The 26,213-nt window shown below is 39.2% G+C and overlaps 2 protein-coding genes across 5 annotated transcripts in view; one reads left to right on the top strand and one right to left on the bottom strand.

Moving 5' to 3' along the window:
- Positions 1-13,956, top strand: part of rundc3b (RUN domain containing 3b) — an 87,045-nt gene extending 73,089 nt beyond the window's left edge. The window contains exons 9-11 of one of the 4 annotated variants that reach the window (XM_052015901.1): positions 6,035-6,181; positions 8,528-8,646; positions 12,139-13,956. In XM_052015901.1, coding sequence (XP_051871861.1) covers positions 6,035-6,181; positions 8,528-8,646; positions 12,139-12,284 — 412 coding nt within the window. In that variant the 3' untranslated portion in view covers positions 12,285-13,956. The remainder of the gene's footprint in view (positions 1-6,034; positions 6,182-8,527; positions 8,647-12,138) is intronic. The other 3 variants (XM_052015902.1, XM_052015904.1, XM_052015903.1) reach the window with 3 other exon arrangements.
- Positions 13,957-17,652: 3,696 nt separating this feature from the next.
- LOC127570784 (probable mitochondrial glutathione transporter SLC25A40) overlaps positions 17,653-26,213 on the bottom strand; it is a 40,534-nt gene continuing 31,973 nt past the window's right edge. Inside the window, exons 9-11 of the mRNA XM_052016616.1 lie at positions 24,044-24,122; positions 21,635-21,715; positions 17,653-18,549 (exon numbers count right to left, since the gene is read on the bottom strand). Of these exons, the coding sequence (XP_051872576.1) occupies positions 18,395-18,549; positions 21,635-21,715; positions 24,044-24,122 (315 nt within the window). The 3' untranslated portion in view covers positions 17,653-18,394. The remainder of the gene's footprint in view (positions 18,550-21,634; positions 21,716-24,043; positions 24,123-26,213) is intronic.

Here is a 26,213-nt window from a genome sequence, read left to right as displayed (position 1 = left end):
CTGGAAATCTGGAGTAATACATACCTGCTGGAGGAACTTAGCAGGTCAGGCAGTATCTATGGAAGGAAAAGGGCAGTCGACATTTAGGGTTTAGACCCTTCATCTGGACCAGTCCATGGTGGCCTGGTGATGACTTCACACCCTAGGCAGCACTGCATGTGAGTGAAGCTCCTTTGAGTACTGATTATTAGATAGGCCCTTCAGCCCATGATGTCTGTGCCGAATTAAACTAATTCTCTTCTGCTTGTACATAATCTATATCCTTCCATTCCCTGCATATTCATGTGTCTATCTAACAGCTGCTTAAATGCCACTGTCATCTGTTTCCACCACTACCCCGGCAGCCTGTTCCAGACACCTACTACTATGATGCTGTTGGCTTACTTGTATTGTAAATGTGTGTGATGGGTCCAACATGGTAAGGACTTTGGCCCTTACCAATTCAGTGTACTGTTACTGTAATGTGGACAGTGAATATTTTCCATCATCCATGTTTCAGTCGTCTGATAAAATGTCATTGAACTGAAACATTAACTCTGTATCTTGCTCCATTGATGCTGCCTGACCTGCTGACTATCTCGAGCATTTTCTGATTTTATGTCAGACGGTCTTATCTGCTTTGTGTACCACAGTGGGTGTTGCCTAATTGTTCTGTGCAGTTTATTCAAGTTTGTTTGCCGCCTCCACATGAGTTTCCAGTGTGTGTGGTACTGGTCTTGGCTTGCAGTAAATTGGAACAAAAAAAAACCACTGGAGGAATTCAACAGGTCAATCAGCATCTGAAGACACAGAAATGGTTGATATTTCAGGTTGGGACCCGCATCAAGTATGCTGTTTGGCTTAATGTATATGTGGGTTTTGGACCCTTGCAGCAGGTATATGTGTCCTTAAATATGTCTGCAAAATGCTTTGGAAGCTTATCTATATAGAGTGTTCACAATAACTGCATCCTTCCAATACATTTCTAATTCTTTATGCTAGTCTTTTCCTCATGGTTTTGGTCTGTTTGTGTGGTCAGCTATTTTGGTGGGTAGCTTCACTTTTTGGCCATTATGCAAAGCCACATTTTGCATCTAACCAAGAGCTTTCATATATATATATATATATATATATATATATATATATATATATATATATATAAAAACAGAAAATGTGAACTACGCAGCAGCAGGTCAGGCAGCATCCATGGAAAATGGAAAGAGACACCGTTAACGTTTCAGATTGAAAAGCTTTCATCAGAACTGGGGGGAAAAAATAGAAAACAAGCATGTTTTGACTTGTAGAGAAGGGAGAGTGGTAGAGAAAACATGAATGTCAGTGATTAGAATGGAGATGAAAAGAGACTGAACAATGGAAACGAGGATGGTGAAAATGATCTTCCTGGAAGAGATGTAATTAGGAGATGAATGATAAGAAAGCAAAAAAAAAAGAAAACGGGGACTGTGAGAAACAGAACATTGAAGTTGCAGTAAGTCTGAAATACTCAGTGGGTCAGGCCCCTCTAAGAGTCTGCAACATGATGTTTTCTCTCCTCTGGAATATCACTGCCCGTCTCAGGAAGTCAGCTGGTGTATGCAAGTTTTTGCAGGGCTATATCTTCAATTTACTGATGTACTTTGGGAATATCCATTTGCCATAACCCTGATTTTGCTATTGTCCAGTCTGATGAAGGTTAGCGTAATAATTCACAAAAACAGGAAACAACAAATGAAATGCCATCTACAGTGTGGATAGTTACACCTTTTTCCTCTGGCGGTGTGACAGCTGATTTTCAGTGTCATTGGAATGAAGGTTTTGCTTGGAACAGATGGAGCTGGAAGTTGCACTTTCAATATACTCATGGTGATAACTAAACAGAATGAGGATTATGTGACATGATGGTTTTTAAAAAAAAAATTCTGTAGCTGACTCATTGAAAATTGAAGTATGACATATTCAGTACAGAGCAATTATTTCTACAATCTGCAACACCTTTTGGTACTTATGATTTTTTTCAAAAGTGTGTTCAATTAAATGTGATGTATGAGTGTACATATAGGAGTGGGCTAAAAGTTACTTTTTACGAAATGTATAATTTTGATCCGTACTGATGGAAGAAGACATGCCAACCAAGAAAAAACAAGACATGCGCACAATAAATTCCCGAGTGTCCTGACAATCAGATATACTCATCTTGTACTTAATATGTACTGGATACAGAGATGCCTACACTTGTAATTTCCTTAATTAAAATTCTGGTTTGGAGCATCCACTTGTGAAATCCATATTTTTTCCCCTTTGCAAAAGGTTACTTTTGTAATTTTGTTTATCAAATGAAAGTGCAAAATCCCAGGAGAAGCTGAGGTTTTCAGTTCTACATTTAATTAGTCTCAGTCATCAATTTGTTTAAGTGCTGGCGTGAACTGGCTTGTACTTATTAATGTTGCGTAGGTAAGGGAGGAATGGCTAAATGATGCAAGTTGTCACAATGCTTGCAAGTGGATATTATGAACACTTGTAAAGAAATGAGGATTCAATGCTAAGTGTGTCAGAGTCTAGGTTTTCTGTATTGTATTTTTGCTGGGATTCTCAAATGCAAAGGGGAATCCTGAAGAGCTAGGACAGAAAAGAGAAAGTGGCAGGAACTGTCGGTGTTTAAGTAGATAGCCATTGTTGATGAAGATTACTTAATTGCAGAAGAGCTCATAAGATTCCGTTTCATAGCTTACTCTTGAAAACCTGGCTTATAGTAGCATTGTGGTTGTTACTGAACAAGCAGCGAGGATTCTATGTCATTGAATCAGAGACCCGAGCTGGAATCCCATCATTGCAGATGGGGAATTTAAATTCAAGTAATTAAATAAATCTGCTAGTCTCAGAACTGAACCCATATGATTCATCAGCTCCCTTTGGGGAAGGAAATCTGCTCTTTACCCAGTTTGGTCTTTTACGTGGTTCCAGATGTCACACTGTGGTTGACTCAAATGCATCCTTATTTTAGGAGTTGTTAGGGACAGACAATAAACGTTGACATCAACATCCTTTGAGTAAACAAAATCTAAAGTTTTTGAGCATATTAAGAGATTGGTGTGGAAAAACTTTGAAGGATTTGGGAAACAAGACAAATCTTGTTTGTGGAAAATATGGACATTGATCAACTGGATGCACAGTCTGATGAATAAGGCTTGAGATTTTCCGGAATTATCGTTACAGAGACTTCTGACCTGCAAAATTCATTGATTCATATCATAGAGTTGTATAGCATGGAAACAGGCCCTTGTCCATGCCAACCAAGATTCCTATCTACACTAACCCCAATTGACTGTGTTTGGCCCATATCCCTCTAAACCTTTCCCATTTGTATATCTGTCCAAATGTCTTTTAATTGTAATTGTGCTGGCCTCTACCATCTCCTCTGGCAGCTCCTTACATATAACTACCAACTCTGAGTGGAAAAACTTGCCTCTCAGATCTCCTTTAAGTCTTTCCCTTCTCACCTTAAATCTATATCCTCTAGTTTAATAACAAATTTGGAAAATGTTTTTTGGCCCATAAATAAAACTACTGAGAGAAGAGTATTGCCTTTCATTTTTAAGACACTGTACAATGTTCATTTCTTAAGATGTGTAGGAGGTAATACCATTAGCATGGATAGAAGATTGCCTGGCTGACAAGACATTAAGAGTAGGCATAACTTTGACTTTTTCTGATTGGCATGATACAACAAATGGTGTGTTGCAGGGATGAGGGCCAAAATGTCAACTTTTTGCAATGTATATTAATTTCATTGAGGGCACCAAAGGCAGGGTTGCTAACTCTGATGACACAGAGGGAAGTAGGTTGTGACAAGGGCATAAGGAGGTTACAAAAGGGGTGCAAATAGATTGAGTGAGCAAAGACCTGGCCAGTGGAGTTTAATGTGGGAAAATGGGCTTTTTGGCAGGAAAAATATATTATCTAAATGGTAAAAGATTGCAGAACTCAGAGATGCAGAGGGATCTGGCTGCCCTAGTGCATGATGTTCAAAAGAGTAGTATGCAGGCACAACCAGTATTTCGGGATGCTAATCATTTATTAAGGGAAGTGAATAGATAAATGAGGGAGATATTGCTTTAATTACATAGGGTATTGATGTGACCGCATCTGGAGTAATAGGTACAGTATTAGCCTCATTAAGGAAGGATGTAAATGCATTGGAAGCAAGTCACTAGAGTGATAACTGAAATGAGCAGTTTGCTTTTGATGAAAGGTTGAAGAGGCTAGACTTGTATCTGCTGACCTTAGAAAAAATGAGTGGACATTTTTGACTGAAATATGTAAGAAATGGGGATCTTAACAGGGTGGATGTGGGGAGAGTATTTCTTAAGGGAAAATCTAGAACAAAGTAAGGGGTGCCTCATTTAAGGCAGGTGAAATCTTTTCTGAGGGAGGCGAATCTTTGGATCTCTTTCTCAGGGGGAAGCGAAACAGAGTCTTTGGATATATTTTGAGGCAGGGGTAGATAGAGACTTGGTAACCTTTCACCTCCTGTTTATCATGGCTAGACAGGAATGCAGGTTACAGTGAGGATTAGCAATGATCTTATTAAACAGCAGAACACGTTCAAGGCCGACTGGCCTACTCCTGCAAACTGATACACTTCCAAAATGTAATAATTTGTTGCACAGGCAAAACAAGTTATGAGTATTTTCTTTAAGATTTTGGACTGTTGGCATCTTGATGGAAGATATTGAAATTATTGTTTTATGATTAAACCATTCTTAATTTTAGTTTTCTGCTTTTAAAGGAACTTTTACTCAATTTACAAAATGACCACAATTAAGCAAGCTGCAGTAAAATCAATTCCACTTATGACTAATCTCTCCAAATAACAAGCACAGTAAATAGCAGTTCTACAATATTTCGGGTCTTGCTGTGGTGTTACATTTTGTTTAGATTGAGACAGTGGGGCAGAGCTACAAATACTCAGTCTCCCACATGCGGACTTGTTCCTTTTCCTAATGTTGTAAAAGGGAGTTGGTGGAAATTGAAGCTGCCATGCAGGCAGATTTTTCAACAACCACCCCCGCCCCCAACCAAACCCCATAAGATCCCCTTTCAATCTTCTTTTCTAAGGAGGTTGGCACCAACATTGTTATATTTTTTCATTTTGTTCAATTAGTGTTACTCATTCATAAGAACACAAGAAAATAGGACTAGGCCACCTGGCCCTTCAAGCCTGCCTTGCCATTCAATGTGGTTGATTTGCTCCAGGCCTCAGCTCCTCTGTACCAAATCCCCATAACCCTCATTCTCCTGATCTTTCAAAAATTAATCTGCCTCCACTTTATATACTTCTAAGAACTAGCAGCCACAACTCTGAGGCAGAGAATTCCAGAGATTTTCTGCACTCTGTGAGAAGAAATTTCTGTGACTAGTCCCTTATTCAGGACGGTTCAGTTACCTCATGATCTTTTCAAAAGGGAGGTTTCTGTTTGTGGCTGTGGTGTAACTTGACCACATGTGTTTCATAGAATATACTGTATTGTCATTAACAATGTATGTCTTTAGATACACACTATTTATGGCTACTTATTTACAATTGGTTGCAAAGGAAAAGTGGAATTGTCTGGTTGCAGACATCTATTTAAAAATAGGAGACAAAATAACAGGCGGGTGGTTAATTGAGCACTGTAAGTTGCCCTTGGTGTGTCAGTGAGTGGTAGAATCTGTCAAAATTTATGGGAATGTGGAGAGAATAAAATGGGATTAGTATAGGATGTAATGTAAGCGGATGTGGACTCTAGGGCGAAGGGCCTTTTTCCATGCTCTCCGATTATCACTCACAGCAATATGATTTGGATGTGATAGATGCAACAATGTAACTGGAAATTACAAGTCTGTGGTAAAACCATTAATTTTTTTATCCTCTAGTTATAAAAGCAGGATCAAGAAAAAAGTGGAATTACTAAATATAGTACAATGAAATTATATCATGGGTGCTGCTGGGCATAATTTTGGACTATTGGTGGACTCATTTTCTTACTAAAATCACACTGCACACCTTTTCTTACAGAGCAGTTTTAAAAAATAATGATTTGAGATCAAGACAAGAATTAACAGCACACCTTACGAATCAGTGGCCTTCCCCTGGAGCTTTGGATGCAGACGCTGTTGCTTTAGATACACTTCTGTACAGAAAACAGTGTGGACAGTGGGATGAGTAGGTTCATATTTCAATTACTTTTAAAGTTATAGTTGTCCTATAAAACCACTTTCTAAACTATTATCCATCTACTTACCTTGTGAGTACTTGAATCACCAATGTATAGAAGGTTATGGACCAGCGGCTGGTGAATGGGATGTGTATTGATCGGTGCGTAGCTTTGATGAGCTAAAGGGCCTGTATGACTCTTGCCTTGGAATTTTTATTTGTTTTCAGGTTGAAAAGTTGAGGAGAGATTGTTTCAAAGGTGATCTATCAAATGGAATCTGTTGATCGACTTTAAGAGATTTTGCAGGACTGGAGGTCAGAGACTGGGTAAATAGTCTTTTTCCCGGGGTGGAAATGTCAAATGCTAGAGGAAGGAAGTTTAAGATAAGAGGGGGAAAGTTTAAAGGAGATTTGAGAGGTAAGTTTTTTTTAAATACAAAGAATGGTAGGTGCTTGGAATGTACTGCCAGGGGTGGTGGTAGAAGCAGATATGATGGCAACTTTTTAAGAGGCATTGAGACACATGAACAGGCTGGGAATGGAGGGATACAGACCATGTACAGGCAGGTGGGATTAGTTAGATTGGCATCAAGGTTTGCACAGGCACGGTGGGCCAAAGGGCCTGTTTCTGTGCTGTACTGTTCTATTTTCTATGATTAGAGGGATAAAATGGGAGTTTCAGGAAATGTGGACATAAATGTGGGAAGATGCAACAAATTTAAAGACTTTTGCAGAGGAAAGGGTGGTTACATTTGATCTGAGAGTTTGCAGATGTGGTGCAGGCAAGCACTTATTGTGGAGTGGAGTGATGGAAGGAGAGGGGGGACAATAACCAAGGAGAACTATTAAGTGCTAGCTAAGGTGGGGCTAGGAAGGGAAATTTGCGTAATCAAGGGTGTGGAGATCAGCTTAAGGAAGCACGAGCTAAGTCTCATTGTAGGATGGATTTGAAGCAGGCATAAAGTTAGACTAGACAATGATGTGCTTGTGATAAGGACTGGGAACTACCATAGGAGGGTAGCCAAATGGGAGAGGAGAACAATTGGAAGTGGCAAAGGCAACGGTCCAGATGGTCTCAAAATTAATAACACAAAATCCATGAGCGCTTCATACTTGTGAAGGAGTCAAAGAAGAGTTTAAAATTGTTGATTGCAGTGTAATCTTTGGATCCTAGGGACACTTTTAGCATAACCAGCTTTGGCAGATGAGAGGAGAATCTGGTGTATCAGCTAGTTCTGGCACTGAATAGTTGAAGTAGTTGTTTGTCATATCCATTCAAACCTGTGTCCTTTCAATTTAAGTGTAGAATTCAGGGCTGTGATGGGGAAGCAGCTAGAGTGTGAGAGAGGGTAATGATTTTGGTAGGGCTCAGAGCAGTAGACATGGAGTGAGGGAATGGTTAATCAACTCCATAGAAGGGAAACGTCATCAAAATTGACGACCTAGGGTTAGACATATGAAGTATTGATGTGCAGATGTAAATAAATTGGGAAAGAACATTTTCCAGGGATATTAATGAAAAAGCAAGAGTGCAGAGAAGGGTATATGAAGTGATCAGAGGGTTCTATCTGTGAATTACTTGAGAGATCATATGAGTAATAAGATCAGGGTGGCAGGATCAAGAATATGGATAGGTGAAGTTTATATAGGAAGAGGACCAGGGATGAAATCAACTGAGGTGAATTAAGATGGAAGTTGAAACGACCGAGGATTACTTTGGTATAGAACTTGAGGGAAACTATGAAAGTATCCAAGTGAGAATTTGTATTTCTAACCTGTATTTCTTAGTCGGGAATAATCGATTCTATTTGAGTTGGAAGTAATTTATACTTCCAACTCAATGTCATTTCTAACTTGGTTGATAAATTCTAGATCTTTTGCTATGGTGCCAAAATATGGATTTTTGGTGGAAATCAAAATAGCTAATATTTGCAATCACTAAAATCTATTGAGTTGGCTTGCACAATCCATAGCATTGTTAATATTTATAGTTACAATGGCCATTTTCTGTTCAATCTGATCATTATTTTTAATCACTGCATAATGCAGTTAACTAAATACAACCATGTAAAAGAAGGTTGCAGTGTTTGAGGCAATGGAAGTAAATACAAGGTAACACAAATGTTTTAGGAGAAAACTAACATTGTTTTAAAAAGCGCTACTGTTTCTAAGTGCACCTTTCCTGGTCATGAGTATTTAGCATTTGAAATCTAGACATGCTTTTGCAATATATTTTAGTGTGAAGAGCTGTATCTTCAGTAATTGTAATTTAATGTCTGGACTGTTTGCTTCACACCTACTTTCACACAAGGTCTTGTTTAGATTCCAACATGTTGCGACGATTTATTTTTGCAGGCACAGTTTTCAAAGCTTGGAGCAGCTCTCAGCAGAGATCAGCCTTTCTTCAACTTCATTAGATCCATTGCACCCACAGAAAGAGGGTGAGGGAAGACATGGAAATTCAAAAAGTGATGGTAACATTTTTATATATAAGTGATGTGCTGACCCTTGGTCATTATTGTCGATCTTTAGTGTACTAATACATTCTGATGCAGTGGTCGTGAGGGCATTAAACTTGCTGGCATTCAGTTTGTACAGGATGTCACCTGTTCATAACTTCGTTCCAAAGAAGAACACTACCAAGTATTGGATTTAGTAAAACACAAAATGAAATGTATTTATTTTTTAAAAAATGCAGTTAACCCAGTGAACCATTGTATGACAATCCCATCATATTCCTGTATTCCCCTTGCTATTTCTTCCCCATTGTTTGCAATTAATGTTAACATTGAGGGTACACCCCCGAGAATTATTGTAGGGTTAACAGAATAGTAAATTAGAATATTGGAAGACGTTCTCACTTCTACCACACAACCACTGGATCCTAAGCTCTGCAGTCCTGACACACCCAGTTGTGAATGATGGTGGACAATTTAAACAACTCACTGGAGGAGCATGCTCCCCAAATATCCCCATTCTCAGTGATGGGGGAGCCCAGCACATCAGTGCAAAAGAGAAAGCTGAAGTATTTGCAAGTATCTTCAGCTAGAAGAGCCGAGTGAACGATTAATCTCAGCCTTCTCCAGTGTTCCCAGCATGATAGATGCCAGTCTTCAGCCAATTCAATCCACTCTGTGATATCAAGAAACGACTAAAGGCATTGGATACAGTAAGGGCAATGGGACTGTCAACATTCCGGAAATAGTACTGAAGGCTTGTGCTCTGGAACTTGCTGTGCCCTTGGCCAAGCTGTTCCAGTACAGCTACAGCACTGGTATCTATCTGATGATGGAAAATTGCCCAGGTATGTCCTGTCCACAAGAAGCTGGACAAATCCAACCTGGCCAATTTCCACCCTATTAGTCTACTCTTAGTGATCAGCAAAGTGATAGAAGGGATGATCAATAGTACTAAAAACAGCTCTTGATAAGCAACAATTGGCTCACAGATGTTTGGGTTCCAGCTAAGTTCCTCACCTCCTGACCTCATTATAGCCTTAGTCCAAACACGGACAAAAGAGCTGAACTCCAGAGGTGAAGTGAGAGTAACTGCCCTTGATATCAAGGCAGATTTGATTGATTATTGCTTCAAAGAGCCCTGGCGAGAATGGAGTCGATGGGAATTGGTTTGGTGGGGGGAAGCCATCCACTGGTTGGAATCGTACCTATCTCAAAGGAAGATGGTTGTGGTGGTTAGAGGACAATCAGCCACAGGACATCTCTACAGGAGTTATTTGGGATAGTGTCATCTACTATCTTCAGCTACTTCATTAATGACCTTCCTTCAGTCATTATTGTCAGAAGTAGGGATGTTCACTGATAATTGCACAATGTTTGGCACCATTCACGACTCAGATAATGAAGTCTGCAACCAAATGCAGCAAGACTTGGATGATATCCAGGCCTGGGCTGTCTGGTGGCAAGTTACATTTGTTAACTAACCACCTACCACTCCCTGACACTCAATGGCATTATCACTGGATCTCCCACTATCAATAATCTGAGGGTTAGCAGGACCAGAAACTGGACTGGAGTAGCCATATACACAATGTGGCTACAAGAGCAGGTCAGAGACTAGGAATCTTGCAGTGAATAACTTGCCTCCTAACTCCCCAAAGCCAGTCCACCGTCTACTAGTCTCAAGTCAGGAGTGTGATGGAAATCTCTCCAATTACCTGGATAAGTGCAGCTTCTACAACACTCAAAAGCTTGACACCAGACAGGGCATAGAAGCCTGCTTGATAGGCACCCCATCTACAACCATTCACTCATTCCATCATTGATGCACAGTAGAAGCAGTGTGTACCATCTACATGCATTGCAGCAACTTGCCAAGACGCCCTAGACAGCACCTTCCAAACCCCTAGGACAAGGGCAGTAAAAGCATGGGAATACCGCCCCTGGAAGTTGGCCACCAAGCCACATACTATCCTGACTTGGAAATATCACTGTTCCTTCATTGTTCCTGGGTCAAAATCCTGGATCTCTGTGCCTAACATTGTGGGTATACCCATACCTCAAGGACTGCAGTGATTCAATAAGGCAGCTCACCTCCACCTTCAAGGGCAATTAGGGGTGGGCAATTAAATTCTGATTCAGCCTGCAAAGCCAAATCCATTGATTACATATAAAAATATATGTTCCCATCCATCAAGCTCAAATTAAACATTGTCCTCCTTCTGGACAGAGGGTTCTGAGAGCTACCCCAGCTGTTGTTGTGTATTTCTTCATGGCAAGCTTAAAAGCAATGCAAATTAAAGTTTGAGAGAGAGTCAGCCATTCAGTCTTGTGACTAATGGTGCTGTATGGCAGACTCTATAGGAGAAACATGACTTTTCTTATCTCTGTTCACTAAGCAGGCAAGGCCAGTTATTGCAGGTTCCCCCTCCAACCCCCCCCCCCTTTTTGTTGCCCTCAGGGTGGGATTAGTTGGCCTTGAACTGCTGCAGTGTGTATGGTAAGGTTGCTCCAACAGTGTAGTTGGGTAGGTGGTTCTAGGATAATGACCCAATGAAAGAATGGTGAATCCTAGTTCACTGCACTAGTCTAGTGACTATGTTACTGCACTGGGTAAGTTGGAGGTCTGTAAATTGCTTTGAATGAAATTACAGATGATGGGAATCTGAAATCTCAGCAGAAAGTGCTAAAACCACTCAGCAGAAGCAAGATTTTCCTTGCGTAAATCCAGGTTGACACGAGCCAATCATATTTTCTAAGTCCTATATTATTACTTGATAACAGATCCCAGCAATTTTCCTACCACTCTCAGGTTAGTCGGTTCGTAGTTCTGTGTTTTGTTTTCTCTCTCTCCCTTTTTCAATAACTGGATTATACTTGCAACCTTCAAATCAGTGGGAATCACTGCAGAACTTACAGAATTTTAGATGGTGACCACCATTGCATATTCTTCTACCTCTTTAAAAACTCTAGGATGCAGATCATCAGACAGTAGAAATGTTTCCTTCAGATCTCATTAATTTCCCCAGGTTTTGTTTTACTAATGCTAATTTTTTTTTGAGCTCTTCATTCACACTGGACCCATTCTTCTCCACTATTTCCATAAAGTTTTCTGTGTCTTCAATAGTGGAGGCAGATTAAATTGTAGTGTTCAAAAGGAGCTGGATAAGTATCTGAAGGGCATGAATTTGCATGGCCACGGATAAAGGGTGAGGAGATGGCACTAGCTGGATTGGTCTTGCAAAGAGCTGGGACAGACTCAATGAACCAAATGGTCTCTTTGCGTTGTAAAGCAAAAACAGAAAATGCTGGAAATACTCAGCAGGACAGGCTGCATCTTTAGGAAGAGAGAGAGTCGATGTTGACTCTTTTTATTTTTCATCTTCTGTGCTGTAATTGAGATTTGGTTGTGACTTATCTATTTTGTGTGAAGGAAGTAGTTTCATTTCCTTCACAACTGATCAGAATGTGCTTGAAACATCATTGTAAAATATTTTCTTTCTTTTATAGGGAAGGAGGACACTCCCTCATTACTAGGTCTATGTGGATCCCTGACCTCTATGACAAGCTACAAATCTCTTACAAGCTTGAAATCAAGTGAATATCTTGCAAGTCCAAATGCTGAGATTAACAGCCCAGGGCTCACTCCATTTTAGGAGCAAGTTATCATCCAAGCCAGGGTGAACCCAGTATCTTGGTATGCACTAAAGTGACATCCGGATTATTCAATGAATCCTGACAACTTGAGACTTTATGAATAGGTCCAATAATTTTATTTAAGCAGAAAACCAACTGAAAATGCACTGCTGCTCTGTTTCATGATACCATAACCATCTGCAAAAGATTCGGCCCACTTCATGCAGAGTGCTTTACTTGAATGTGTTGCTTTGGGAATTGTTCCAGGTATACAAAGTGTCAGTTGTACTGGTTGTCTTGTTTCTTTCCTTCCTAAAATGCCTGCTTCAAGCTGTCTTTTCTTCTGTAAAAGTGTTATTTGTTTACTGCTGAAATTTTTTTGAAGGTCCAAGCAATATGCTTGTGTACTTATGGATCAAAGAGGATGTTAAAATGTCCAATTAATTTCGTGCTTAAAATGTTACTACTTTTACTGGTGATTTTAAAGTGCAATTAGTTTGTTTTTTTTTGTTGTTCTAATCGAGTTTGCAGATTTCATTTGTTGATGTGCTTTTGTTTTGAAGAACCTCCATCTAGCTTCTTGCATTCTAACTGCTCGGATCAAAGCCATTTTCCACAGATGCAAGTGAAGGTGATGCCTAATTGTTGTTTTGAATTACTTGGTTCAATTGAAATGATGCCTTTTGACATTCTGCCAGGGCTGAATTTATCAATGTTAATGTAAGAGTTTTGGATGCCTATTTCAAAAGAAAGTAAATGGCAGCAAACATATTTGGTGATATTCCTGGTTTTTATGTAGTTGCCAGATGGTGGTGTTCACATTGTGGCAGCAACTGTACATTTACTCACCTAGGGAACAAGTACCGGTTGCCAATCAATCTTGCACTGGTTCTAATGCCATATTTCATATTGTAATTGTCTAACTTCAGTGTAATTACATCGGACAACTATTGTTTCTGATACATTTCCCTGTGCTATAGAAAGAAAAGGAACCCACATTTAGCCACCTCTGTAATGATAATGTTTTGCAACAAATTGAATCAAATCACCAATTAAACACATTGGGAATTGGCAGGTGCCTTTTTTTATGCATTTAAGTATGTAGTGAAAAGAACATTGCCATCAATGTAGGGTACACTGAAATTATTTATTTCCTGTAACCAGGCATGTTTTCCCCAAAGACTTTCAATTTTAAATTTAAAGTTGCTTTTCAATCTTCGACCCTGTTGCATTTGCAATATTGTCACCCTTTGATCTTTTTACATGCACATCAACTGTTTGTGTGGTCTGTGTGATGTTTTATTCTACATGGCTTAAAATCACAATGAATGATTCCTCACGTTTACTTTGAACTGTTTACACACAAAACTAATCACAGGGGCATATGGTTATTTTAAAAACAATTGACATAATCATTTCACCCTATTTTTAATGTTTACATTTAAATACAATCTGTTTGTCAGTAGGCATTTTATTGTGTACTGAACTAGTATTAAACTAGTATTAAGCTGCTGGTAATGTGTACATACTGCATGGTAAGTTTTTCTTTTAGCACCAGTGTTTGTTCACAGAATATTTACTTTGTTCAGTCTTGTCTAAAGGAGGAAAAGGCAATGCCAAAACTATATTATTAATTTCTGCCTTGATAAGTTATGAGAGTCTTAATAACTGCATGTATAATAAAAGTGAAACAAAATCTGCTGTTTGATCTTTCTATATAGATATTGTAAACCTTTCAACTGTAATATGAAAATTATTCATCCCTGATTTTTTTTTTATCTCAAAAGATGTGGATGGACTTGGGAGTAAACAGTAAGGGAATGACATTTACTGTTCATTAGGAGCTGCCCACAGACTGTGGGCTTTTGAGCGGCAACTCGTTGTGAACATAGATTCTTTCGAGCACAGTGGCCTCTAATTTCCTCCCTAGAGATGAATGACAGCAGGGTAAGTGGGAGTAATTTTCCAAACAATCACACTGAAGCCTGAGACTTGCAGATATATTAGAAAATTGAACTCGTGCAAAATTATGCAGTCAGTAAAAGTGAGAAAAAATAATACCGAGGCAAGAAGGAAAAGTGGGATTTTTCCATACTGGCAGAAAACAATTAGATAGGATCACACCAACATAGCACGCCCTCAATTTCCTAACCTGTATGATGTCTTTGGAATGTGGGAGGAAACCGGAGCACCCGGAGGAAACCCACACAGTCACGGGGAGAACATACAAACTCCTTGCAGACAGTGGGAATTGAACCCAGGTTGCTGGCACTGTAATACTGTTACACTAACTGCTACACTATCATGTAAAATAGTAGGGTTTGAGAGTCTCTGCTACTGAAAGTGTAGAGAAGTTGCTTAGTAGTGATGAGATTTACGGAGCTGTATTTTTTTTAAAAATCACTGCTCAAATTGACACCGAAACATCTAGAGGGCAGGTACCTGAAATTCATGCTATTGCACGGATTTGAATGTGGAGCCTCCCGGTGAAGTACCAATGGAAGAGCAGAGTGCAAACCTACATTTCAAATCCCTCTGTGGATGCCCCAAAGTGCTTTAAAGATAAACTTTTGAAATGTATTTACAGATGTAAAGAAAGGCAACAGTGATATCCCAAATTAATACACAATCTCCCACTCTAGCTTTGATACTGCCTGGCATTTCATCACAACTAGGAAAAGTTGGAAATCAAACTCGTTCTGTTCTAGAAAAGGGGTGGGAACAAAAAATGGCTGTAACAGAGTAGAGACCAAGGGAGCCTGAATGACACATTGGTGGCTAAGAGTGGTGATGGCTTGTTTAGAGGAGATGCAAATTGACAGAAAAATGAAAATAGGGAGGGGGAGAAAGAATAATCCTAGAATTTCAGTTCCTGAAAATCTGATGGAGAATGGTTGAAATATTCAGAATTTATTCACCAGAAATTATTGAAGTCAATGTTTGGTCCTGAGAGCTGTAATGTGCTTGGTCATGATTAGATGTGGTTCGGAATTTACTTTGGCATCTTGCATTGTTCCAATGAAGCCCAAAGCAAGGGAGGTCAGAGAGGGAGTGAGATGGAGAAGTAACAGACAATTGAAAGCTCAGGGTCACTTTTGCAAACAGAACAAAGTCGTTTTACAAAGCGGTTAGTCAATTGATACTTGGTTTCTTTATTTGTAGTGGAGACCACATTGCAAGCAAGAACAGCTTCTATCCCACTGTGATAAGACTATTGAATGGTTCCCTTATGATGGACTATTGACCTCACAATCTACCTTATGACCTTGCACCTTATTGTCTACCTGCAATGCACTTCCCTGTAGCTGTGACACTTTGTATTCTGTTGTTTTTACCCTGTACTACCTCAATGCACTGTCTGTATGAATGGTATGCAAGACAAGTTTTTCACTGTACCTCAGAATAAGTGACAATAACAAACCTATACCAATTCACTAGATTGGAAGTTAAAGCAAATCATTGCTTCACCTAGGATTGGTAGGAAGAGGTAAAAAGCAGCTGTTGTGTCTTTAGTTGCACAGGAAGGTGCCATAAGCAGGGGAGTGGGTGTTAGTTGGGATGGATGAGTGAACTGGGGAAATTGCAGCGGTAACTTCCTTTCAAATGCTGAAAAGGTGAGGGGAAGATGTGTGTCATGTTGGTATCACGTTGAAGATATTAGAAATTAGATGATGAACTTCTCGAAGTGGAGATTGGTGGGGTGAAATACAAGGAATGAGGGACCTTGTCCTTGCTTTCTCTCTCTAATTGCTGCCTGATCTGAGTATTTCCAACATTTTACATAAGAGTGCAGCATATGAATAGGCTCTTTGGCCCATGACATCTGTGCCATCCACAATGCCAACTTAAACTAATCCCATCTGCCTACATGTGGTTTGTATCCCTCCACACCCTGCTTGTTCATGTCTCTAAATGACTCTTAAATGTTGCTGTTGTATCTGCTTCCACCACCTCCCCTGGCAGCACATTCCAGGCATTTGCCACACTTTAAAAAAAACTTGCCTCAAATCTTTAAACTTTCCCCCTCACTGTAAATCAATGCTCTCTAGTATTTTAATTTCCACCCTCAGAAAAAGACTATGTACCCTATGTCTCTCATAATTTTATACATTTCTATCAGGTCATCTCTTGTTTCTCTAGGACGTCAGAGACTAAGTTTGTCCAACTTCTCCTTGTAGCCTTTACCCTCTAATCCAGGCAACATCCTGGTGAACTACTTTCGCACCCACTCCAAAGCCCCCACGTCTTCCTTGTAACACAGCAACCAGAACTGCACACAATACTCCAAATATGGCCTACCCAAAGTTTTATATAACTGCAACATAACTTCAACTTTTATACTCAATGCTCCAACCAATAAAGATGTATGCTGTACACTTTCTTCACCACCCTATCTACTTGTGTTGTCACTTTCAGATTCTACCCCCCCCCCCCCCCCCCCCCCCCCGTATATCAATGCTCCCAAGGGTCCTGCTATTTTCAGTTTCTTATATTTGACCTCCCAAATTACACCTTACACTTGTCTGGATTAAACACCATCTGCCATTTCTCCACCTGTATTTCTAACTATTTTCATTTCAGACTTCTATAATTCCCTTTTGTATATTACAAATTGTTTGTTGTGACTTTCTTCTCAACTCAGGGCTTGCATGCAAGTGGCTGTGTTTGTTTGACAATGTGGAGATGTTCATAGTCATCCATTTAATATCTTTGACATCAATTCTTGATGAAAACAAGCTGCTGGAGGAACTCAGCAGTTCAGGCAGCATCTGTGGTAGCAAAGCAATAGTGTTTCAGGTCAAGACTCTGTATTAGGATCTTGACCCAAAACACTGACTACCCCTTTGCCTCCACAGATGCTGCTTGACCCACAGTTCCTCCAGCAACATGCTTTTTTACTCTAGATCCCAGCATCTATAGAGTCTCTTGTGCCTCAATCAATTCTTGATCTCCTGCAATGAGTACCAAAGGAAGATGCCAAAAATGGGAAACAACTTAATTGTGCAAGTGGCACCCAAGCCTGTGTCCAATTTTTAACAGTTTTAGTATGCCAGTCTGTCAAACCCTGTACAGCATCTTTTGAATGTGTTTGAATTTTTTTTCCTTTCAAAAACCATTTCACTAAGGTGATGCCTTTTACTTACCTGCCTACATAATCAATAGGAAACGATGCCTGCAGCAGATCCTCAAACACTTTAGTCCTAGTTATCCAAATTACTGTGCTAGATGATCATAACAAGAAACTGCTAGAAAAAGGGTAGCTCCAAAGAGGAAGTGGGGGGGGGGGGGGGGTGTAGGGGAAGGAAAGAAGAGTTTAAAAACTGAATTGTCCTCAAAATACTTTCACACTATACCACAAGAGAGTAATAGAGTCAAGAAGTCTGTTAATAGTATGTGCACTGCTCATTTATTTGACATCCAAATTGAGAAAAACATTCCCACAAACAGAATTCCACAAATTTAAGATTTACTCAACTATTTACAAGAAATAATCTTCATTACAATAAATTAGGTGTTCAGATAAACATAACAATCTGACCAGCCTGTCTTGTGTTTATTATTTGCACTAGCAGAGATTTCGTTGTTACACATCTTTCAGCAGGATAATGTTTAATGTGTCAAAGAAAAATAACATTATGTATGTGGTTTGTTAAGGACTTAGGAATAATTAGCTGATTGATATAGTTTGCAAATTATTTCAAGTTTCATTACTTTTTCTAAATTGGTATTGCACTTTCAATTTCTACAGCTGTTTTTTGGATATCTAATGATGATGTGATACAACTTCACCATTCACTTCTTTACCATCTTAAGAGTTTTAAGCTTTGCACGTATAATCCTACCATATTCACAATACTAAACAGATAAATCTTATGTTTAAAAATACTCATTATTCCCATATCTTTATCATAACTCGGCAGTAAAACACTGACTTTTGAGGCACAGATTTCAGCAACTTTATGCACTGGAAACTGAACTTGTAAATATCCCACTGATAATATTCGTGTCCATTCACAAGTAGCTTGATGTTCCAAGGCTTCACCTCTAATAATGGGTAGGCCACGTTTGAGGTTTTTTGTCCACAAGTTTGGCAAGAAAGGAGTTGCCATGTTTAGTTTCTTCCTCAGGCTCAACTTGTATGTATTTTCTTAGCCAATGCCTGACTTGTAGCCCTTTTTCTCTCCCGCTCTTTGTTTATTTTACGAAAAAAGGATTTGCCATATTCATAGGAACTGATCATAATTGCACAAGCTGGTGCTACCTTCATTAATCGAGGTAACAAACCTGGGGATTGAGGCAGTACAAAATTGAGATCAGAAAATATTCTCTCATCCACTATGCACACCTTAAATAAAAGTGTCTATTATAATTTGTCTTGCAAGTGCAGGAGGAGCTAACTTACTTAATTTAGAACATGCAAATCTGATTAAAAGTTCACATTTATGACCTTCCATAATACGATTTAAGATATTGTTTGGAAAATATTAGTAGTGAATACTTCAATTGACTTTCTTTGGCACGTGCAGGTTTAAGTAGATGTCAGTTTTAGCTAGGACAGTGTTTTGGGGTTGGGTTAATAACAGAAGGACAGGTTTCAATGATGCCAAGTGCAGAGGCAGGTTGAACTTTTGGTACATAAATGCACACGTAAAAGCAGTTCTTCCTGATAGTGATATGAAGCTTTACAGATGCAGTACAAGTCTCCATACAACTCATGTACCAAGCTGTAGTGTTAATTTGTATGAATTAAAGAGAACATGCTCCAGCCCAGATCAACTTGTTGATTGGCAAGCTGGAAGAAAGTCATCCTTGTGTCTGTCTTAAGGATAAGTACACTTAGAAAGTAACAATTAGAGAAAGTGGAAAACATCATTAATTGATACATGTATGCAGACTTCTCCACTATGGAGGAACCATATGAAGGTGACTAAGGAAAGATGTTGCTAGAAAAATGTTCTTTAGATGATGAATTTGTAAATACACAACTTGATGCATCCACTTTGATTAGTTGCAGAGAAATAAGCAAATGCTGGATTGGAGGTAAGAGCTAGTGCAAGGATGTCTAAAATGCATTTTCTTATCCACTGTGAACCTAAGAAAATAAGTTTAGTGAACCACAGGCACAATTAACCAAGTGGGAATAAAAGGTTGTGGCAATGACAGGGACATAAAAAGGAGTGTAATGGATTCTTTGGGGAAAAAAAAGTGATAAATGAATTCCAAATATTCCTAGATACAAGGTATTCAGGAAATATATGAAAGGGAAGGAGGAAGAAAGGGGGTAGTATTGACTAAGGAGAGAGAATATTCTGTATTGATCATAGTCAGAATGTACTTGAGGTAGAAAACAAAATTCCATTACAATACTGGGGCTATTCTGTCAGCTGCCAGCTAGTGGTAAAGATATCAAGGAGCAAATTTTAAAGTAGCAGCAGCATCTATGCAAAATCCATAAAACAGATAATGGAGAATCAACTCCCCTTGTATAGACCAGGATAGCCATAACATATGGGGGAGGGGGAGGAGGAGGAGGTGGGTGGATGGATGGAGTGGAGGAGGTGGGTGGGTGGATGGAGTGGAGAAAGTATTGAGGGCAAGATTTTAAAAAAAGGTTTATTCGTTTAGCCTCTCTCATTGCACCTAAGTAATAAATTGGTGGACTCAATTCTTGGAAATGAGCCATGCCAAGAGAAGCAACAGTGAAGAAGAATCTAGGGAAGTGCATTCACATAATATCAGAAGATTTATAATGGTTATGGAAAAAATACCAAGGACTCCAAGGTGTTAAAAATAGATTTGATTGGAAAGGAGCCCATTTCAATGAAATGAAAACAGACCAGGACCTCAAACTGGAATCAAAACCTTAACAGACAAAACAGTAACTCCACACAAATGGAAGGCCTTTAATGTGGAGATGATTTAGCTGCAGTCGTGGTACAGTTCCATGAGGGAGAAGGATGAGTAAATTAAAACTGGAGTTCCATGAATGACTGAAAAGTGAATAAAAGGGCCAAAAAAAACCCCCCACATATACTGGGGTGTAAACAAAAGCAAGAAATGTTACCACATTATAAACTATACGGCAAGTCTGAAGAGGGGTACAAGTCAGACCTGGAAGTATACATGCATTGAAGTGGTTAAAAAGTATTCAAGGTCCTGGGCTTTATAAATAGAAGCAAGGAGTACATGACCAAGGATGTCCTAATGAATCTTTATAAAACAGCAGGTCAGGTACAACAGGAGTAATGTGTCCATTTCTGGGCACCATACTTCAGGAAAGATTAAGGTTTTTAAAGAGATGCAGATGAGAGATTTCAATTTTTTGGAAGTAGGGTTATTGTATTTAGAACAGGGGAGATTGTATGATTGAGATATTAAAAAAAAATCAAGAAAAATCTGACAGACATTTCAAATTAGACTCATTGAGAGATACAGCACAGGAAAAGTCCCTTCAACACAATGGGTCCACACCAACCATTTACTCTAATCCAACCATAATTCCCTTTTTTCAAAAAAGTTCTCCCCACATTCTCATCAATTCCCCTCATGTTTTTAACCATTCACCAACACACCAGAGGCAATTTACAGTAGGCAATTAACCTACCAACCTGCATGTTTCTGGGATGTGGGAGGAAACCAGGCCACCCAGGGAAATGCACGCGGTCACAGAGAGAACACAAACTCCACACAGACAGGACCCAAAGTTAGGAATGAACCCAGGTCTCTGCTCCACTTGCTGTGCCACTGTACTGCCAAAAAAACAATGACTTGAGAAAACCACTCTGTCAGCAAGGTCAAGGATTTGGGGAAATATACCACTTTTGCTGATCAGTGTTCTGAAGTATTTAAGAAAAAACAGCAGGTGGTTAATGGAATGCACAGCCAGAAGTAGGGGAGACAAATTCAATTGTTTTTTTTAAAACAAGGAGCTGCAGAATTATTTGAAAAGAAAGAAGTTTCAAGGCTAAGGAAAGAGATCAGGGGAGTGGGACTAGCTGGTTTGCTTTTACTGAGCCAGTGCAGACTCCATGGGCAAAATGGCCTCCCTTCTACACTACAACCAATCTGTGATTCTGTAAAAGTTGACAGACATTTACTATAAAAATTTAAGTTAAATTCCTGTCACAGTTGCAGGCTCAATGGTAAAATGTACTACATAGTCACATTGCAAATTGATATTTCATTGAAAAGATCTTTATTAGTCACGTGTACATCGAAAAACAGTGAAATGCATCTTTTGTGTAGTGTTCTGGGGGCAGCCTGCAAGTGTCACCACGCTTCAGTCTTTGGAATGTGGGAGGAAACCCACGCAGACACAGGGATAATGAGAATCTAGTGCACAGCAAGTAGAACTTATGGTTTTACTTACCAACAAATAAACCTCTAAATCCAGATTGACTAACAATTCTTTCCATTATTTTCCAGGTGGAGGATAATTTCTTTTGTGACTCTGGAACATATTAATCATAGAACTTCTTGATTATACTACACCAATTGACAATCAGTTGCTTGTGCTTTTAGATACAGATTTGCTATAGTTTTTAAAAAAAGGGTTAGGAAATTAATAGCCCAGCTATATGAGAATAGAAACACTAGTTTTGTTGGGCAAGTGTATCCTTAATTGTAGAAAGACAAGTGAAACTCATGGCAGACTCTGATTACCTTTTTTGAAGTACTTAAAATAACGATAAGACATTGGAGCAGAATTAGGCCATTTGGCCCATTAAGTCTGCTCCACCATTCAATCATGGCCGATTTATTTTTTCCCCTCTCAACCCCATTCTCCTGCCTTCTCCTCATAACCTTTGACACCCTTACTAATTAAGGACTTATCAACCTCTACTTTAAATATACCTCCACAGCTGTCTGTGGCAATGAATTCCACAGATTCACCACACCCTTGCGAAAGAAATTCCTCATCTGTTCTAAAGTGACGTCCTTCTATTCTGAGGCTGTGCCCTCTGGTCCTGGACTCTCCCACTACTGGAAACATCCTCTCCACGTCCATTCTATCCAGGCCTTTCAAAAGTAGGTAGGATCCAATGAGATCCCCCCCCCTCATCTTTCTAAACTCCAGCAAGTTTAGGCCCAGCGCCATCAAATGCTCCTCTTTCATTCTTGGGATCATTCTTGTAAGCCTCATCTGGACCCTCTCCAATGCCAGCATATCCTTCCTTAGATTATGGGGCCCAAAACTGCTCACAATACTCCAAATGTGGTCAGACCAACACCTTATAAAGCCTCAGCATTACATCCTCTTTTATATTCCAGTCCTCTTGAAATGAATGCCAACATTGCATTTGCCTTCCTTACTACTGACTCAACCTGCAAGTTGACCTTTAGGGAATCCTGCACTAGGACTCCTAAGTCCGCTTGCACGTCCAATTTCTGAATTCTCCATTTAGAAAATAGTCTATGCCTTTATTCCTTCTATCAAAGTGCACGATCATACACTTCCTATACTGTATTCCATCTGCCACTTCTTTGCCCACTCTCCATCTGTCCAAGTCTTTCTGCAGACTCCCTGCTTCCTCAACACTACCTGCCCCTCCACCTATCTTTGTATCATCCGCAAACTTGGCCACAAAGCCATCAATTCAGTCCTCCAGATCATTAACCTACGATGTGAAAAGTAGCGGACCCAACACCAACCCATGCAGAATACCACTAGTCACCAGCAGCCAACCAGAAAAGGCCCCCTTTAGTCCCACTCTTTGCTGTCTGCCAGCCAATCTTCTATCCATGCTAGAAATAGTGCTATTCAAAATAATGCATGACGTCTGCAAATGTTATTGAAAAGGTTTTCCCCGAACACTATTAGTTAAGAGTGGAACTTACTAACTGAAGGGAAATTAATGGTTATGGAAGATATGGAACAAGTGCAGAGAGAAGGGATTAGGTGTCATTAGCTTATTCGGCACAATATTGTGGGCTGGAGGGCCTGTTCCTGTGATGTACTGTTCTATGTTCTAAAAGTATAATATTGATATACTTCCACCACGGTCAGACAGAAACTGCGCAACAGTGGTCTACAATGCTGTTGAGCACTTGTTTGTTGCTCTCCTCACTCTTTCTCCTAATTCACAGGTACAATAGCAAATAACAAAGATAACATCAATGCTAAATGCATTCTCACGGGTGGATTTTGAGCTGTGGTACTGTCCAATTCAAAAAGATGAACCTAACAGCATAAAGGCACTACTGGAAGTGTTGGGCAAGGATTGTAACACACTAGCCTTGCCCTTCTCAAATGCAAGTGAACCTCACTCAGAGCCATTTTCCTACAAAATAACCATAGAAGAATACCCATTTTCTGAATTTTGGATACACTTCTCAGAATGCAGAGATAAAAAAAGTACAAGGGTACATTTAGAACAAAGTAATAAATAATACAATATACCAAGAGTATAATCTAACTACAAGAATGCTTCTCAACTTTATAGGCACAGGCTTTCCTAGTGCTTGATCTTGCAAATTCATCAGCCTCTTCAGAGGAAAATAAATGTTTGGCTGGAAAGCAGATGAAACCAGAAATCAATCAAGAAACAGGCTGAAGAGCTTCATAACCTATTTAGCAACCCAGCTCTCAACTTCATTGGATAGCTCTTTCAAAGACACAGGCATGATGGGTTGAATGATAGTCTCCTGTGCTATATCACCCATAATTCATAATTGAAGGTGCCCCAAAAAGTCTGCTTAGATATAGTGTAATGAGCACTTACGACAAATTGATAACCAAGAATTACAATTTTAAATAAAAATCTAAAAAATTACATACGCATCATGTCCAGCTCTCCAATTTCAATCTGTCTGCGAGTTTTCACAACATCAAATGGCAAAGTCAATACAGCTGCAATCTGAAAGTAATGGCACAACACAATTGCACTTATTTCTAATTTCATTCAGCTCAAACAATATTCAAATTATTTTAATTAGGAAGACTAAAAAGGTTGTTTTTGTTTGTTACATTATTTACTGATGGTAAATGAAAATACATGTTGAGATATTTCTCCAATGGTAAAGAGGCTAGTCTTATTCCTTTGCACATGCCAATCTGGAACTCGCTACTTGAAAATGCATTATGTCTTTTCTCCAGTTTGTTTCTTGCTTTCCTAAGGAGTTTTAATACAAGGAAGGCTTCATATAACAGGGATCAGAAATGGTGGTGGTACAGTGATATAGCTAGAACTGCTGCCTCACAATTCCAGCAACCTGGGTTCAATCCTGATTCCCAGTGCTGTCTGTGTGGAGTTTGCATTCTCTATATCACCCCATGGGTTTCCTTCAGGTGCTCCAGTTTCGTCTCATCTCCCAGAAATGTGCTAGTTGGTAGGTTAATTTGCCATTGTACGCAGCCCCTAATGTGTGGATGAGTTGTAGAATGTGAGAGGGGTGGGTGAGTTGGGAATATGGGAAGAAAATAAAATGGATTAGGGTAGGATTAGTGTAAAGATGGGTGTCTGATGGTTGACACAGACTCAGTGGGCTGAAGCACCTGTTTCTCTGCTGTCTCTCTCTCTCTCTTTGACTTTAGTAGCTTGGGTAACTAACTTGCATCTCATTACCATTGTGGAGCAGTGTTTTGCTGTTCTGCCACATTATGTCTCACATTTCTAGCAAATACAAAATTTATATCATGCCCCGGAAAATGCTGTTCACAGGTGCATCACCGCTTTAGGTATCCTTTCCTATCATGTTGGAGGTCCTTAAAATGTCTAATGCAACTGTTATTTGTCATGGACAAGTTTTCCTCATGTATCCCATATCCAAAGGAAAATCTACCCTAGCTTGTTTAGTACTGGTTTACTTTCTATGCAGCATGATATCACCAATTACATGCAGTCCACTCTTAGAAATGCAATGGTAATCTTTTATTGCTTCATCAGCTCCCATCTGTGTATGAATTATGAATGCCAAATATCAGCTTTGATATTCATACTACATTTTAATAATGCACGAAGAGATGCAATCTCAGCCCCTTTTCAAAGCACTTCTATTGAATTATTAGTTAAAATAGAGCATGTATATTTTAATCTACGTAATACTTCTCACTGTGACCTTTAAGATCAGCAGTTTTCAGTCATACTCCCCTGATGTCAGATTGGCATGTAGGAAAATAGCACAGACACCAAAAATTCAATGAAAGTAAACTCCATTCGCTTTAGGCAATCAATGAGAGATTTTGAGAACACTTACATTTCAAGTGCATTTGTTTAGAGGCAGAATCAATATTTTTAAAAACCTTTTAAAGTTGGCAAGAACACCTTGCAGAGCTGAAATTTGGAAATCCTGTTTAGGATTTCTATAGATTCCCCCATCTGCCACCAGCAGAAATAGTGGAGAAATAATATAGAAGTCTACTTTGCCAGGGTTTTTCCCCCAAATGTGATGGTAAACAATCATGAAAATTTCCATGAAAGTTCCAGCTGCCTGCCAATAAAGACAAATAATCCATTTGATTGTAATAGAGGATCCAGAATTGTCTTCATGGAACCTTGGGCTACATGAAAATGCAAAACTGCAATCTTATCACTAGTTCTTTCAACTACTCAATGCACAGATGAGGTGAACACAAGAATAACTCCTATTTTTAATGTGAATGGAGAACTACTCAACACAAATGGAAAACCAAGATGGGGCTGGAAAAGTGACTGTATAGAGTAGGACTTTTTAAATTTACATAAACTCAAGTAATATTCTATTAGGCACTACACAACAGCAATTTTACTGTGGAAAAATTACCTGATATGGATTGACAAAAGATCATTGGAGAACCTCTCTGGATTAAAGAGAAATTATCCACGGCTTTCCTTCAGGACATCCCAGGCTTTCAATATTATTGGAGTTTAATTAATTTTGCATTTTGCCCATGTATTTTAATATTAAACAACCAAAGTCTGTTGACTAGTAATAATAATCGTAACTGAGAATAATACTTTTAAAAAGGG

Source organism: Pristis pectinata, chromosome 5 (genome assembly GCF_009764475.1).
Source record: "Pristis pectinata isolate sPriPec2 chromosome 5, sPriPec2.1.pri, whole genome shotgun sequence".
Classification (NCBI taxonomy): Eukaryota; Metazoa; Chordata; class Chondrichthyes; order Rhinopristiformes; family Pristidae; genus Pristis; species Pristis pectinata.
The sequence above is the reverse complement of the archived record's forward strand: the minus strand, read 5'-3'. Positions and strand labels throughout refer to the sequence as shown.